This window comes from Malaya genurostris, chromosome 2 (genome assembly GCF_030247185.1).
Source record: "Malaya genurostris strain Urasoe2022 chromosome 2, Malgen_1.1, whole genome shotgun sequence".
Classification (NCBI taxonomy): Eukaryota; Metazoa; Arthropoda; class Insecta; order Diptera; family Culicidae; genus Malaya; species Malaya genurostris.
In genome coordinates, this window is record NC_080571.1 from 317,710,828 (window position 1) to 317,726,805 (window position 15,978).

Below are 15,978 nucleotides of genomic sequence, written 5' to 3' on the forward strand. Positions count from 1 at the left end.
AAAAGCAACTTTTCATACCACCACTAACAATCGACGTTAAGGGAAACCAACGTAAATGAAGTAAATCTGAAATCTTCCCACCGCTATCTTTGGTTAATATTTTATGACTCTTCCTGTTCGCTAGTACCCTATAATTTTCGCTTAAATTAGCACCCGGTAGGCAGTTCAATTTCCCGCTGACAGCTGGTTCCAACTAGCCATCAGGTGTGGTCTTACACCGCACACAACTTCCTCCCAGGGTTCAGCTGGCTGGTAATTTACAGCTTCAAATTCCACTTATCGTTATCAATGGAGTCATATCTGTTTCCCTTGCCGTTCGAATTTCACTTTAGCGCATCACGCAGATACGATTCCCAATTTTTTTAGCTTTTCACGATTCCCCATTCAGTGTTTTCTATCAACTAGTCAAGATCTTACCTGTGAACTTCCGCTCAGTTTGGCGGCGTAGCTGAGGAAGCTCTGGAGCGACTTTTGCGTCTTGTGCGCCACTCGTCGGAACCGGTGGCAGGTCTCCAGCTGGTCCCGGCAGGAACTACACACCACTGCGGGAAGACCGTCTTTTGGGGTGATCTGTGCGAGATAAGAACGAAATAAAGTACGAGTTAGTTGGTAGCAAGGATGATTACATACGAGCAATTTGATTTTCCATCAACAACCGTCCGACGGAATTGGCAGATCAATCTGGTACTCGGCGTGAATGGAAGAATCGGAACTTGATCAATTTGCTCGGTATGGTGCCATAGTCGTGGAATCTGCGGAACACACATACCAATCGTGGAACCACGGTTGTGTGTGTATGTGTGCCTAGTGATGACAGTATCAACATAAGCAGAAGTCCGACGAGGTGTGAAAATCTAACGTGCTGTAGAACACGATCAGCAACAAAGTAATCAACATGTTGCGGCGACGCCGGCCTGTGCATTTAATGAACAGAGGAAGGAGTAAAACATGCGGAGAAACATGAGCAAAACTATTCCAGTTGGCGAACAAATTGAATAATAGCAATCATTTTAATCATGGTTGAAGATACTCTGCTGCTCACACGCTCGTGCACTAGCTGGACTACTTGGCAGGAAGGGCGGCGGTGGCGGGACGAAAAAGTACACGCAATTGCAGCTGTGGTAATTGCATAATTTGTTGAATCAAAGAAGGGAGCGAGGTGCATATAATGATGATGATGATGATGATGATGATATGTGTGCCATCTTCGAGAGAAGCAGATTCCAACTTCTTGTCAGATGTTGGTAAGAACTGATGTTTGTTTGATAATTATAAACTGTTTTCGTTGCTTATGGAAACAGCTACCAGTGGAAATCAAAAATATTCTGGCTTCTTGTAAAAATAAACCAGATTCATTTCAAAGAAACTTTAGAAATATTTGTAATCCATAATCAGTTGGTATACTACTTTGTCTGAATCGAGTCCACGTAAGGAAGAGTGAGTCGAGTTGGTCTAGTTTATCATGCGGTGTGAACGCGTTTGGCCTTACAGTTATAATTTATTGAATGGAAAATTATATACGATTAGACAGGAATGATGGTGCTCGAGATCTGTCCGGAAAAGGTGCGTAAATCATAGCGGCTTACGGCCTAATGACAGAATGTGTACCCCGAACAACTTGTGACAATAATTATCGGTTCGAAGGATAATCATAATCCGGACGGTGTTAAGTTGTCGTGTCTTGCAAATCCAAGACAGGCGCAATTGCAGTGTGCTATTGGCGGTAGAACCGAGGGTTTTGACAGGAAAGTCGTACATAAACCGCTGTCTAAAATACCATTCGACCTTCGATAACCAATTTGTTTGTGGAAGCGGATATGGGTCCGACGTTTTCAGACCCAATACAGAGATTTGACTTTGATTATCTTTTTTTACAAGTCCTTCTTTATTTTGACACATTTTCGTTTCTCCAAACTACGATTTACGCTGTTCAGTCAAATCGATTTGATCTGAACCAAAATATTACTTCAATTTGTGCGCTTAGATAAAAACATGAATGCAAGAGGCATTTCACGTGGTATTGACAGCAGCGGGTCGAAGTGAAGTTAGGGTATTACTTTTCGAAGCGGAATATGAATCTCTGTAACATAACATGCATTGCATGGCTAGTATACTGGAGTCTTTTTCACGCGGTTTTTTATGGGGTTCTTTTTACGCGGATTTCCGAAGTTACGCGGTATTTTCTACGCGGGATTTCTCAAGTTACGCGGTTTTCTTGTTTTGTCTTAGAAATGCATAAAACTTAGAGATCTGGTGTTATTTCGAAATTTTTTTTATGTCAACTCTTTGACTTTTAGATAATTTTCGATTTAAAAAAAAGTTCAGATTACACCAGATCTGGACCTTTCATCCATTTCTAAGACATTCGGCGTAAATTTTTTTTTTGATTTCGGAAGTCTCAAAAAGTCAAAAGTCCTAAATACGATTTTTTAGATTTATTTATTTTATTTACCCTCTGAGAGAGTGATAAGTTTTTGATCGTGAATATCTCCTGTTGTATCTAATGAATCAACATAATTCTTGCTACATGCCATCGGAAATATGATCACAATTCTATGATAAAAAATTATTGATGCATGACAACACCAGCCAATCAGAACGCGAGATTTCTGCATTTGTACAAGAGCATCAATATAAAAGTTGAGTGGTTCATTTTTCCTACCATTTGCAGAGCAACTGTTCCCGAAACAAGACACACGAGGACTTGTCGTCTCACTATTTCCCGTTCTGCGAACAGGAAAGGAATTTTAACAAAGGGGCTGTCCGTACACCGCTGCCAGTAGCAGGTATAAAATAAAATGTGATGTGAGAAATAGCGTCATTTAAGTTAAAGCAGCTCTGAACGTACGAGACACCGTCAGCACGATGGCACCGAAAACCGGTAGAAACGCAGATTTTCATCAAGATGGAAATTAAAATAATTTGTACCGTCACTAACACATTCAATCACGAACGGCAATGCGAAAGCGAAAGTGATGATGTTGAACACATCTTTATACTAGTATGGGGTCATGTGAAAATATGCCATGCGAAACAGGGTTGCCATATACACATGTTAATCTGTATTTTAATTATACATACATATATGTACAGATTAATCTGTATTATTATTATTATTATGATGATTATTATTATTATTATTATTATTATTATTATTATTATTATTATTATTATTATTATTATTATTATTATTATTATTATTATTATTATTATTATTATTATTATTATTATTATTATTATTATTATTATTATTATTATTATTATTATTATTATTATTATCATTATTATTACTATCATTATTATTATTAAAATGACTCTTGCATACCGAAGACCGTCGATACATTTCAGACCAGGCCATTGCAATTGTCTCGTACTGAAATTTCGAGAAGAATCAGATATCTTCGAACTACATAGCTTCAATAAAAACAAACTACAAATTTGTCGTACCTAGCCTCCTATATTGGCAAATTAAAAAGGAATTGTTTCAAGTTTGGAATATATAATTGTAGAACAGTAGCTGTTTAATGTAACTAATCTGTACTTTAAAGTAGGTGCATCGCTTCAAACTCTATTAGTGAAAAAGGGGAAAGCTTGCACAATTCATACAATCAATCAACTAACTGATATTCGGAAAAGTGATGGGAGCGTTCCAGTTTTTTCGTATTCACGACATCCAGTTATGTCTCTGACATTACCCACCCGCCTTTTTGCATTGAGTTGAAGTAGACTTTTGCAGCACCAAATGTGGAATAGATTGATTTCGTTCTGGAATATTACAGCGTCGTTGATATTTTTAATTTCCATGTCGAGTTTCATGTCGTCTGCATATATAAGCACTTTTAGATTTTTGAGTATGAAGGAAATGTCGTTTATATGTAAAATGAAAAGAAGAGGCCCTAAGTGAGACCTGGCCTTTAGGTACGCCAGAGGTTACATTAATTAGTTCAGAGTTTATGTTCTGGAAGCGAACTACTTGTACACGATTCGTTAAGTATGATTCAAACCGCTCCAGAAGGCTATGTTCTGTGCCATATTTTTGTAGTTTGTATAGAAGTAATGGTGTCAGTACGGTCGAAAGTTTTACTAAAGTCGGTGTTGGGATCCGTTTCGATAGAATCCGTTTTGTTGACACGGGAAGTGTTTCTTGATAGTAGTGGCAGGTAGCCAGATCTAACCAAAATTAAAAATAACTTTTATAATTTTCAATGAACGGTAGAAATCGCTTTTAGGGAAACCGGCGCGAAAATGTCCACATTAGATCTTGTGCAAAAAAATATCGAGGAAAATAATATTTTCACTCGGAATGTTATATACTGCTAAAAAAATACAACTTTCAGTTACAAAACGCATCTAGTTTAAGTATAATATCCCCACTTATACGGGCGAAATCTGACTCAGAGAGCACCAACCTCGAAATCGAAAATCTCAAAATGGTTAGGACGAAAATGGCCAGTCACATGATGCAGGAAACAATCAAATCTGACCAAATATTGTGTATAAATGATACTCTGTAGCACTGATTATTGAGTTATTTGTCCTAGTAAACGAAGAATTGGTCCAAATCATTCGATGGTTCGAAATATTCGAGAATATTCTATCGAATATCGTATTTGTTATCATTGATTATGCTCGAGATTTTGGAGATTTTCTTGGCTATTTTATTGGTAGGTACTCGAAACTAGTGTTGATAAAATAAAACCAATTACCAATAAAATACAGCAATAAATTTACGATTCAGACCAACTCTAGTGGACAATTTCGCATCAACAAAAACTGACCATTTTCGCCCGACTGCGTCGTTTCGATTTTACGAAGTCATAATTCAGACAAAAACTATTTTGTTCTAAAAACCACTCGTACCATTCGATCAGCACATCTCACTAGCTAAAAATACTCTTCGAAAAAGATTTGTCACTAGGAATATATTCTGAAACTAGAAAATTTTCCCTTTGACGAAAAAATCGACACTTTCGCACTCACTTACTACTACTGAGGCTCAAATAAGTGGACGGTATGTCAAATGAATATAAGCCAATTGTAGCCAATGCTTGGGCTTAGTCGACAGGACGTGACATTTAGTGTTGAAATTGTTACGAGTGGGTCCCTTGGGAATGTTGAGCCCCGGTCTACCTTACTCTTCTTTGAAAAGCTTCGAATTCATGCAATCGTTTGTAAATAAAACGAGATTCCATCGCCTTAGTTTTAAATCGCTTGCCAAATCAAAAAATTTTCAGCAAGCAGTGCTCAGTATTTTTTTCTAACTGTCTTCAATGGTACGTTACACTACAATACAACGACTGTGATCATTCCAAATAAGTTTCAGCACAGGCAAACGTTTGAGAATACTGCACATGGAAAATTCAGCAAAATATTTTCCTCTATTCGGTCATAGTTTTTTGAATGTTAAAGAATCTTAACATAATAAAACAGAGCTTTCTCAGAAATCTGCTGTCAAACCTTGATTATCTTTATACATCATCTACCTATAAATCGTATGCAAGATAGCATACATCAAACTATTGTTAAAATCGGGGTTGGTTAAATATACGAAATATTCATTCACTCATTCATTAAACAATTATACGGCTCATATTGATATTAATGACTCTGTCTAAAAATAGATTGTTGACTAACTTTAGAAAAAGTTAAATTTTTATAGCTGAACTAAAAACGATAGCTTTGAGACTAACGCAACGAAACCTTGACCGAAAGTTCCCGGAATTTATTCAGAAAATTGAAAATACAAGATTATTCATCAAAATGGACATAGTCCCCTTAGAAATACTCCCCATCGACTGCAACACACTCATGCCAGCGCTTCATCCAATACTCGAAACATTTTTTATATTCAGTGTTCGGTATGACCATCAGAGCCATACGATTTTCCCATAATCGCATCTTGAGTGCTGAAACACGTTCCACGGAGCGGTTTCTTGAGTCGACCGAATAGGAAAAAGTCGCAGGGAGCCAAGTCAGGTGAATTCGGTGGTTGTTGAATTGTATTCGTTTCATTTTTAGCCAAATGTTCACGGATAACGATGGCATTGTGTGACGGTGCGTTATAGTGGTGCAAAATCCACGAGTTGGTGGCCCGTTGCCGAAACACTCTTCTAAAATTTGCAATGTCGTCGCACCATTGAAACCGTTTTTAACGCAAAATTTAATGCAAGCTCGTTGTTGCAAATTCAATTCCATTTTGAAAATTATACAAAATCGAGGACACGCACAACCGCAGATGTACTCAATACAGTGTAACTTCTACAAATGTCCAGGCATCAAACTGAAAATCTAGTAAAATATCAATGACAGATGTTGCAAAAAAAATCTTATCGGGTGACTGAGAGCGCCACACGGTGGTGATTTCGGGAACTTTTCGATCAAAGATGCTCCGGAATGGAAAAGATTAATCAGGGGACGGTTTCAAGAAACTGGATTCAATGAGAAAAAATTTCATTTTTAATCGAATATTATTAGATGAAAATGAAATTTATGACCACTAACTGTCAGCATATCCTTTCTCGTTCATTTGGTTTTTGCTGTCATACTCAAATGAAGCTTCTAGAATTCATCGTCAATTGAATGATTGTACCAAGTTATTTGAAGTTGTGCTTGCTCAGTTTCAAGTGCCAAGTAGTCTACCTGTTTCATTGTCTTCGCTGCTGGTAGTGAGCAAGTTCGAATGAATAGGCATGCATATCAACACGATAACCAGAATTCTCTCCGACCAAAATTATAAATAGAGGCTGGCGGTTCTCATTTGAATTTTCGAATATCACCAGAAAGTTTAAATCGATAATTTTCGACTGCTTGAAACGTAATGAGATATGTTCCGAAGTATTAAAAATGAGAACATTTGATATTATAGCTACCATGACTGATTGACCTTTCACCCATTATCTTGAACCAATTCGAATGTTTAATTGAACCCCATTTGAAGGCCGCTCTCTCAAATAACTGAAAAAGATATTTTGCTATTTCAAGAGATCGACTGACGGTGGTAAAACAGAACTACGACTGGAAGAGAAACGAATGAAGAACTGAATGCTGCCCGTTCGATACGTCAGCGAAGCTTGCGTGTAGGGAATGTGAAGTTTACGGCAGTAGAGTGATCGTCAGTGTGTGCCACATTCAGTTTCAATTGAATTGAATGAAGTTTTCCTGCACTGGCCTGATTAGCTCACCTCATATGGGAAAAAGTCAAAGCAGAACGGAGAAGCATAAGGATTGCAAATGGTCGATAGCGATTTTTAATTTTTGTGGTATAAGCTCAATTGAAGCGTGTCTGGCTGGGAAACAGTAATGATTACTTTTAGTGTAATGCCAATAATGTGGCGCAAGTGATTGTTTGGAAGTTTTCTGTTAGAGCTTAGATTTGGTTGTTTGGAACATTGTTACGTAGAATATTATTGCAACACAAATGCTCGAAATTTACAAAGCGTATTGAAATCGATCGAGAAGATGGTTGGATTTGATAACACAAATCGGGTCCTTCAAGATCTATTGCAGTCGCACCTGAAAGGAGGAAATTAGCATCGCTGGCTTGGAATGGCCATTCCAATCTCCCGACGCCAGCCTTATCGAATATATTTTAGTCTCCATGAAGAGCAAACTTGCAGGAAACTATACGAAAAACCTTGTTGAAAACATGCCTAGAATGTGACGGACCATTGCCATGGTATTGACTTCAAATAAATATTTACATTACAATCGAAACCCTCTGACGTAAGAAACTTTCAACAACAAACCAGAGAGTTCATTATCTTGCTTCAATTCATTTTATATCACAAATCAGTCGGATGTCACTAGGAGCGCAAAACGACGACATAGGCTTTGGAACACAACGCACATATTGAGCAATTAGGTAGCCCTAATGATCCCATGGATCTAACGATTCTACTCTTCCCATTCAAATCGTTTCAGTCAGATGTCCCGATTGTCCTTGACAAAGCCCAATTAAGTAGACCGATCTATGTAAGTATTGTCCTCTCTCTCCTCGCTTGTTATCAATGCTCATTCCATTAAAAAGATACAAATGATTACTCTGATTGTGTAATGACGAAAGAAGAGCCTCTTTGTTTATTGGTATGAATATAAAATATTCTGTTTACTCACATTTTAAATTCACTTCATCAGTTGATCGATTTCACATTTGAAAAATCGAACCACACTAGGAAACAAAGTAAATAGTATCTCTTATTGCCAGATATATTTATTAAACAATACAAAAACACATTTCCCGCAGTTCCGCCGCACATCCGTAGTTTGATTTTACCACCAGCTCGTCCAATACATACGGTTCGAGACAGTTCAAAATTAGCTAAATGGAATAAAGTACGGATATGGAAAACACAATTCGAATGTTTTTTTTTCCATTTCTACGATCCATTAGAGCCCTTTCGTTGGTAAACACACGTGAGAACCTACCCGGCTAGCAAATCGGGGTTGGCCATTATTGAATTAACGTGCCCTGTGCCGTTGGTCAATCGGTTGCCCGAATGCCCGAATTCCCCCGCCAAACCGGAGAGAGAGGATGTCTGGAAAGTACACATTTTTCGACACTCTAGCCGCTGCGCTTGTAGCTGCACAGCTGCAGCGCTGTGCCAAATGCAGAACAAATGTTTACCATCGTCCGGTCCGGTGGCCTTCCGACGATGGGAACGGGAATTGCGTGTTTGCTGGTTGATTAATCGCCACACTCCGGCTACAGCAACCCAGGTTTCAGGTCAATCGATTCAGTGCAACATTTTCGTACGGCACTGACCTCACCAACGAAGGGTGAGGAGGCAAAGCGGTGTCCGGTAACCTATTTGTTGTAATGTTGCGCGAATAGCCGATGATGTTCTGTCCACGATAGGCAGCCAGCAATAGTTCCGACAACGTCTGATATCTGGTATCGGACATACAAACGAATCGTAGTCGAACAATGGAGTGCTATCTGCCGCATCATCATCATCATCATCATCATCATCATCATCATTATCTGCACCAACGATGCAATTTTGGCGATCCATAGTGGCCTGAATTCTAGAACAAGAGTCGTTTGCAACGTAAATACTGTAGACGAATGCGATTGTTTTAACGTAAAGTTGACAGTTGGATGCAATTACTACTGGACCAAGTGTTGATTGGTAATAAATTGTGGTATTGTTTGAGGCAATCGAAATTAGATTGGAAACCTTACTGTGGTAAAAATGATTCGTAGTTTACATGTGTTTCAAAAGGTATTCCATTGACCGAAATTGAATCGGTGGAAATAATATTATAATTTATATTAGACTTGCACAACAGCTTAGGGGCTGTCCATAAAAGACGTCACGCTTTTTTTTGACGATTTTTGACTCCCCATCCCCCCTTTGTCACAAATTGTCACAGAAGCAAAGACCCCCCACCCCCCCTATGTCACATGTCACGAATTCAAAATAAATAAAATTCATCTCAATACATTCTCAATATGTATGACAAAGCATACAAATATGAGGGAAAAATCGATTTATTACATGCTGTCATTAGATTGAAAAATATCCCTAAAACTACAAAATCATCGGAATTATTTTATTAATATCAATTATATAAATTAACAAAAGTATTTGGTTGGAATTGATGAAACATTTAAATCATCTGTTTTATTCCTCCTAGGGGTACACAGATATATTACTCTTTTAGGTAAAGAATAATATTTCCTTAGTGTAGCATACAGGGCTAAGAAAATAAAGACCAAAACCTCATCAAAACGAGATCACTGCCGGAGAATCTCTTCATTATCAGTTGATCAGTGAAATTTAAATCACATTGATCAATATCGGTACTGATCTTCCGTCACACAATGGGTAGTGATTTTGAGCTAAAATGCTTCTTGATTTATGTAAGTTCAATCATTGGATGATTCGATAAGCTTTGATGTTGGTGGAGGAAAATCACATATGATCAAGATAAGACATGACATGATCTACGTCTAAAATCGTTGATCTCCCGCCCTTTTTCAAATGGAGTACAATTGAATAAACTGCATCAGAATCAGATAAGAGAAATTCTTATGATATACTATTATCAATGCTAGAAAATCAAATTACAAAATTGTCAGTGTATAACTTAAGTTAAACCGTTTGAAGGCATCTTTTTCTTTTTTACTCATATTAGGCAAAATTTATTAATTTCGCTAATTTACTCGCTCCTCCGTGCACTTTTGCTAATCACAACAGAAATGATTTCCTGCATCACTCATTTCCGAATTTACAAGAAGAAGTTTTTACATCAACAAATACACGTTTTCCTATAGAATGTAAACGTTTATTGTGGAGATTTTTTCAGGAAATAGAGCAAAGCAGTAATATAATTAGATATTTCAAAAATGCGCTCATTGAAAATATTGGACGTCACATTCCAAAAACCTCCCCCCCTCCCCCCTGTCACAAAAGGTCACGTTTTATGAAACACCCCCCTCCCCCTTGCGGCGTGACGTCTTTTATGGACAGCCCCTTAGTATCCTAAACATTTGCTATCTAACGATTTTTGGCTAGCTGGAGCACCTTTTTGCGAATGTTCTTCTGCAGATTCAGCACAGACCTCTTGACTACAAACTCTGACTCCTTTTTTCCAATCTTTTTCAAACTGTTTACCGTTTCCGGTTACGAGGCATGTTTCCTAAGATGCCCAAAATGTCTTCAATTAGTCGAATTCGCGAACAATTCGATGGATTCATATCTTTTGAAATGAAAGTAAAATTTTTAATGGTATGCGATTCTACCACTGATTTCACATTATGACAAGGTGCAAGATCTGCTCAGAAGAGAGTACGATCCTTGTGGCTTCGAATCAGGAACAGAAGCCGTTTTTGTAAACATTCTTTGACGTATATTTGTCGCTGCTTATCATAGCAGCTGTACAGAAAAATTACAAAACTTTACCGCAGCCACAAATAGCTTGCCAGACCGGAGATTTCTCACTAATTTCAGTGAGAAATAAGATGTATGAGATGGCTCAAAGGTTTAAAGTTGTACGAAGCGATACTTGATGGGAATTTGAACTGTATGTTCGTGGACGTCAAAACCTACCTAAAATTTGATTACAAATCTTTCCTGGGCCACAATATTAGGCCAGGACAGATTTGTAATCAAATTTTAGGTAGGTTTTGACGTCCACGAATATACTGCTCAAATTCCCAACAAGTATCGCTTCGTACAACTTTCGAGCTCTGTGCCATCTCATACATCTTGTTTTGGAATGCTTTTTTAATGGTTCTACTTCTTAAATGTTCGAAGATTTAGATGTTTCATAGTACGAAGAACATTTGACCAACTTTTTTGGCCGTTCATGTAGTCGAGACATAGCAGCACTTTATTCGACCCGTTTTCGGTTAAAGGTTATGACTCCAAGGAACTTCGACGATGTTCTGATAAAAATCTTAATTCGACGTTGTTCTGATAAAAATCCCAACATTCTGAAACAAACTGATGGAAACATATAAACGGCTACAAGTGGTGATAGAAAAATGTAAGCAACAGGAAGCAGTCATAAAAATCGACAGATTCACAATTATTGTGTAATGGCAGCGGTTTTCGACTGCCTCCATACTTTCTGGGATAGGATTTAGTTGTTTGAAAATTGAAATGATTTGGGTTTTCAGATTGGCTAACACATATTAAGGGTTGGAAAAAATTAGAATAAGTTTTGTCATCATAAAAGCGTATCATTACAGTACCGTTGTTCAAAATATTATCCATTGATATCAATTACTTTTTGTCTTCCTTCTAGTAAAACTAGTCATTCGGTCGATTTCGAGGTAGTACTAACGGGAGTCATGGATAGGAACGAATAGTAATCGGATGGAGCAATGTCCGGTGAATATGACTCCAAGTGATGTGGAAAGAAAGGTCTTGGCACGGGTATTCATTGAGCTACGTCACCGAATCTTGTTTTTTTTCGATTGTTTGGGACGTTCCTTTTCTCCCACGAAAACCGTTCAAACCACTCTCTGCATGTTTGCTCAGTGAGAGCATGTTCACAGTTTACTTTCACTAAAATACGATAACTTCACGAAGCATTTTGCTTCATGTTGAAGTAATGCTTTAACACTTCTCGCTGAAACGATTTTACAGGTACAAGCATCGACATGTTTGATACTGCACAACAAATACTACGAACACAATAACTATGACTATGAATAGTTGGGTAATGTCATCTTTCGTAAAACGCTACGAATCAGCTCCAAGACCTGGTACTTGATTGGACGCTTTCGTACTAATAGGGCACAAAATTTCGTCACTATTCGAAATATGATCGGGGGTACCACAAGGAAATCATCTTGGTCCATTGATTTCTGTTCTATTTATCAATGAACTTAACGAAGTGTCGAATCTCCAAATTTACTATATGCAGGCTTTTTGAATGTTTTCCACAACATAAAATCTATTATGGATTGCTGCCACTTCAATCAGATATCGATGTACTTATTGACTGTTATAATGTTAGAATCATGGAAATCAATATTCGTAGTAATACTGTAACATTTTCCCGTTTACGTTGTTCAGCTGTTTTCGACTATAAAATTTTCGCAGTAAGTATTGAACGAATCACCGTAGTAAATAATCTTGATGTCTATTTGTATCACGAACTAAGCTTCTCGGAACGCGTTGTACTCTGGTATCACCGGTCTTCTTCATATCGGGTCTCATCCATCGGAAAACACAGTTGATCGAGGGACGTTTATTACCTAAAAACATTGTACTGTTTGGTTTTTGTTGTTCAAAGCTTCTTAGTATATGCCGTTCCGGTATGTCGATTTTTTGTTTTGAAAGATTTTTCATTCTTTAGTATAACCTTCATCTAGTGCAATACACTTAACCCATCGGTCCTCCAACATTTTGATACCCTTTGAAAAAAAAAGATTTGTCAAGGCCTTCAAAATAGGCTTCCGTTTCAGCAATGACCTCAGCATTTATCGAAAAATTATTTCCCTGGAGAAACCTTTTCAGCTTTGGAAATAGATAATAGTCGCTGGGGGCAAAATCTGGAGAATACGGGGGATGGTGGGCAAATCATTCAATTTCACTGATGTTTTTATGCTGATTGCTGAAACTCTTTTTCCATAGCTTGGTGAAAACTAGAACTCGTCTGACATTGTCATGAAATTTGGTATTGCACCATCTAGTGGCTTGTTCTCAACAAAAATATACACGATTTGAAACTATTCACGTCTTTTCTGTGAAAGGCCCGGGACTTTTCATTCCATGTAGTATCTTGGACTAATCCCGTTCGTTTTCCCTCTTATTAGGATCGCTGTCGACTCATTAATTTACCAACACTGCAAAGAGGTGACAGATCATGCAGTGGCTCCTAATTTTCGATATAATAGTGAACCACATTGACTGTGTTGAACTGATAGCAAAGCTTGGTTTTGCTTAACTCCATCTCTGTTTTAATAGCTTTAAAATGTTCCGTCTTCATGATTACCCATAATTTTTCAATTAGGCGTAATTCTGGTAAAAGAAGTGGGTTCATATCTTTTGGTAAAACATTGACTCCGGTGTCACTCTAATTGCTCCGGAAATAGTACGGGGAGCGCATATTTTACAATATCCGTAAATTGTCTGCCAGATCAATAACTTCTTTGCAAATTTATATAATTTCTGATTTCGATCATTTTTTACGTTTTGTCTTTGACTTTGGCGAAAAAAATCACACATGACTTATATTTTTTATTTTACGTTTCGTTCTCGACTAATCAGTGCATAGCAGTTCATGTCGCACTGCCATGCCACTCAATAGTGCAACATAAACAGCTAAGCAAACGTAATGTTGCGGTACAATGTAAGAGTCCCAAATAGAGATAACTTTAGCGGTTTGTGTTGAACTGTTCAGTGGTTTGACAGTTCAACGTGAACTGCTATGCACTGACGAGTCGAAGACGAAACGTAAAACGAAAAATATAGTTCGCATTGATTCTTACTGTATTTATTCAGAATCATTGCTGTAGACTTTTCTTTAGGGAGAACAAGTTAGTTCGGTCCCTTTTTTAAAAGATGACTCTGGCTGTTATGAATATACCAGTAACAACTGATGTCGATAGTTTCAAGAGGTTAGACATCTGTCATTAATATTCAGCCACATTTGCGGGAAGTTTTAGTTTTCTGTTTTAATTGGAAGAAAATATCCCAAGAAGAAAAAATACTACGCTATGCCCGGTCAATGGTTACCGTCGACTTATACATCAACAGCATAACCGAATATTCATGGTTCGAAGATGGGACCAAAAGGGTGATGTGTACAACGAGCTGCTACAACCAGACGATACTATAACGGGAGATTGATATAGTAAGCAATTGATGCGTTTGCACCGTGCCTTACGAGAAAAACAGCCAGAATACAAACAAAGACATGATAAAGTTATTCTCCTGTATGACAACGCTCGGTCTCATGTTGCAAAAGTCATGAACAAATATTTGGATATATTTCGCCACACCCGCCTCATTCTCCTGATATTGCACCTTCTAATTACTGGTTGTTCTGACGGGTGCAGCACGATCTGGCAGATACTTCTTTCACAGAAAAAAAATTGGCTTCAAACTTGGAACTCAAAAGACGCGACACTTTTTTGAGAAAACTGCCTGAGAGGTGAGAAAAAGTATTAACTACCAAAGTTACTTTGATTAATCTCTAAATTCTTTCTGTTTTGGAATAATTGCATTTTTGACCCCAGAAAAATGGACCGAAAAAATTTGAACTCCCAACACATATCCAGGTACATTTCTTGCTCCTGAATAGGTATCATTCCGTAGATATTTAATGTGGAAAACATGTAGAAAACTCGATTGGGAACTGCTTACGAATAACTATTGAAATTGACAGTTGTAAACAGCATACTATGCATGAGATTTACTTGACTTTTCCGCTGTTTTACTCTACGAATCAAAACTTACAGGATATTTTCGGTGTGTCATCAAATACACCCCTTAAGACGAACTCGACGTGTGTCATTCTTTCGAACGCTAATCTTTTACCCTAAATATGGACAAAACAATTGTATGTTGCAGTGTTTTTGATGAAGTTAATGATAAATTACATTTTAACGTGTTTAAATTGAGTATTAGTGTTTAACTTTATATGCGATGTAATTGATCAAAGACTAAATAAATAAATGAATGAAAAAATATTAACAAGACAATCAACATCCTAATGGAACTTCCACAAGCAACTGCATAGTAATTGGTTCCGTTTCGCGGGCTGTCCTCTGGTTTTTGTTTAGCAGTAAAATTTATTCAAGTTGTATTTCATTTTTATCTCAATGAACCGTTTGGAGCAACTACGACCAAAAACAACTCCTTTCTTAAAGTCCACTGATGAGGTTCAACCGACGACGAACGATCCAGGTAAGATTGAATTAAATTGGCATGTGCTCACCGGTCGCAGCGGGGCCGGAACGACACGACCTCCTCGGTATTGTTACATCTTTTAAGCGGTGATCTCGTGAAGGGATCGGTATAATTGCAAAATAAAAACACCCTCATTCCACCCATTTCGATGAACCACACGAGAGGCGCCCATGCAGAAACGGCATACCGCCCCTATCACTACCGTTTCTCCCAGGCGATCGGCTCTCCCCGCTCCCTTCACTCAAGGTACGTGATGTGTGATTATTAATTTAATATTTATTAACTTAATGACCACCTTCGACGCGAGCGGGTGACTCCGACTTCTTCTGGCTCTTGGTGGGACCTTCCACGACTTGGCACGGTCCAAAATCGATGAAGACTGTCACTCCACCTCCCAGGCCTCATCCTACCAAGCGGCGGCACATTAGACGAGGGAAGGAAGGCTGCCCGAGAGAGTGTGGCGGAGGAGATGAAAACTTCCCACAGTATCCCCACCGCATTTGCCGACCGGCCGGTCTGCCCTCCAAAGTGGCTCCTTTATGCTCGTTCACACATAGTATCGCGCGCGGCATGATGAAAACGTTTATGCGTTTGCTTTCGTTCATCGATT

The 15,978-nt window shown here is 38.1% G+C and overlaps 1 protein-coding gene across 1 annotated transcript in view; it reads right to left on the bottom strand.

Annotated features, from left to right (window-relative positions):
* LOC131431237 (box A-binding factor) overlaps positions 1–15,978 on the bottom strand; it is a 534,459-nt gene that overhangs the window by 175,678 nt on the left and 342,803 nt on the right. Inside the window, exon 3 of the mRNA XM_058596831.1 lies at positions 418–570. Within this exon, the coding sequence (XP_058452814.1) occupies positions 418–570 (153 nt within the window). The remainder of the gene's footprint in view (positions 1–417; positions 571–15,978) is intronic.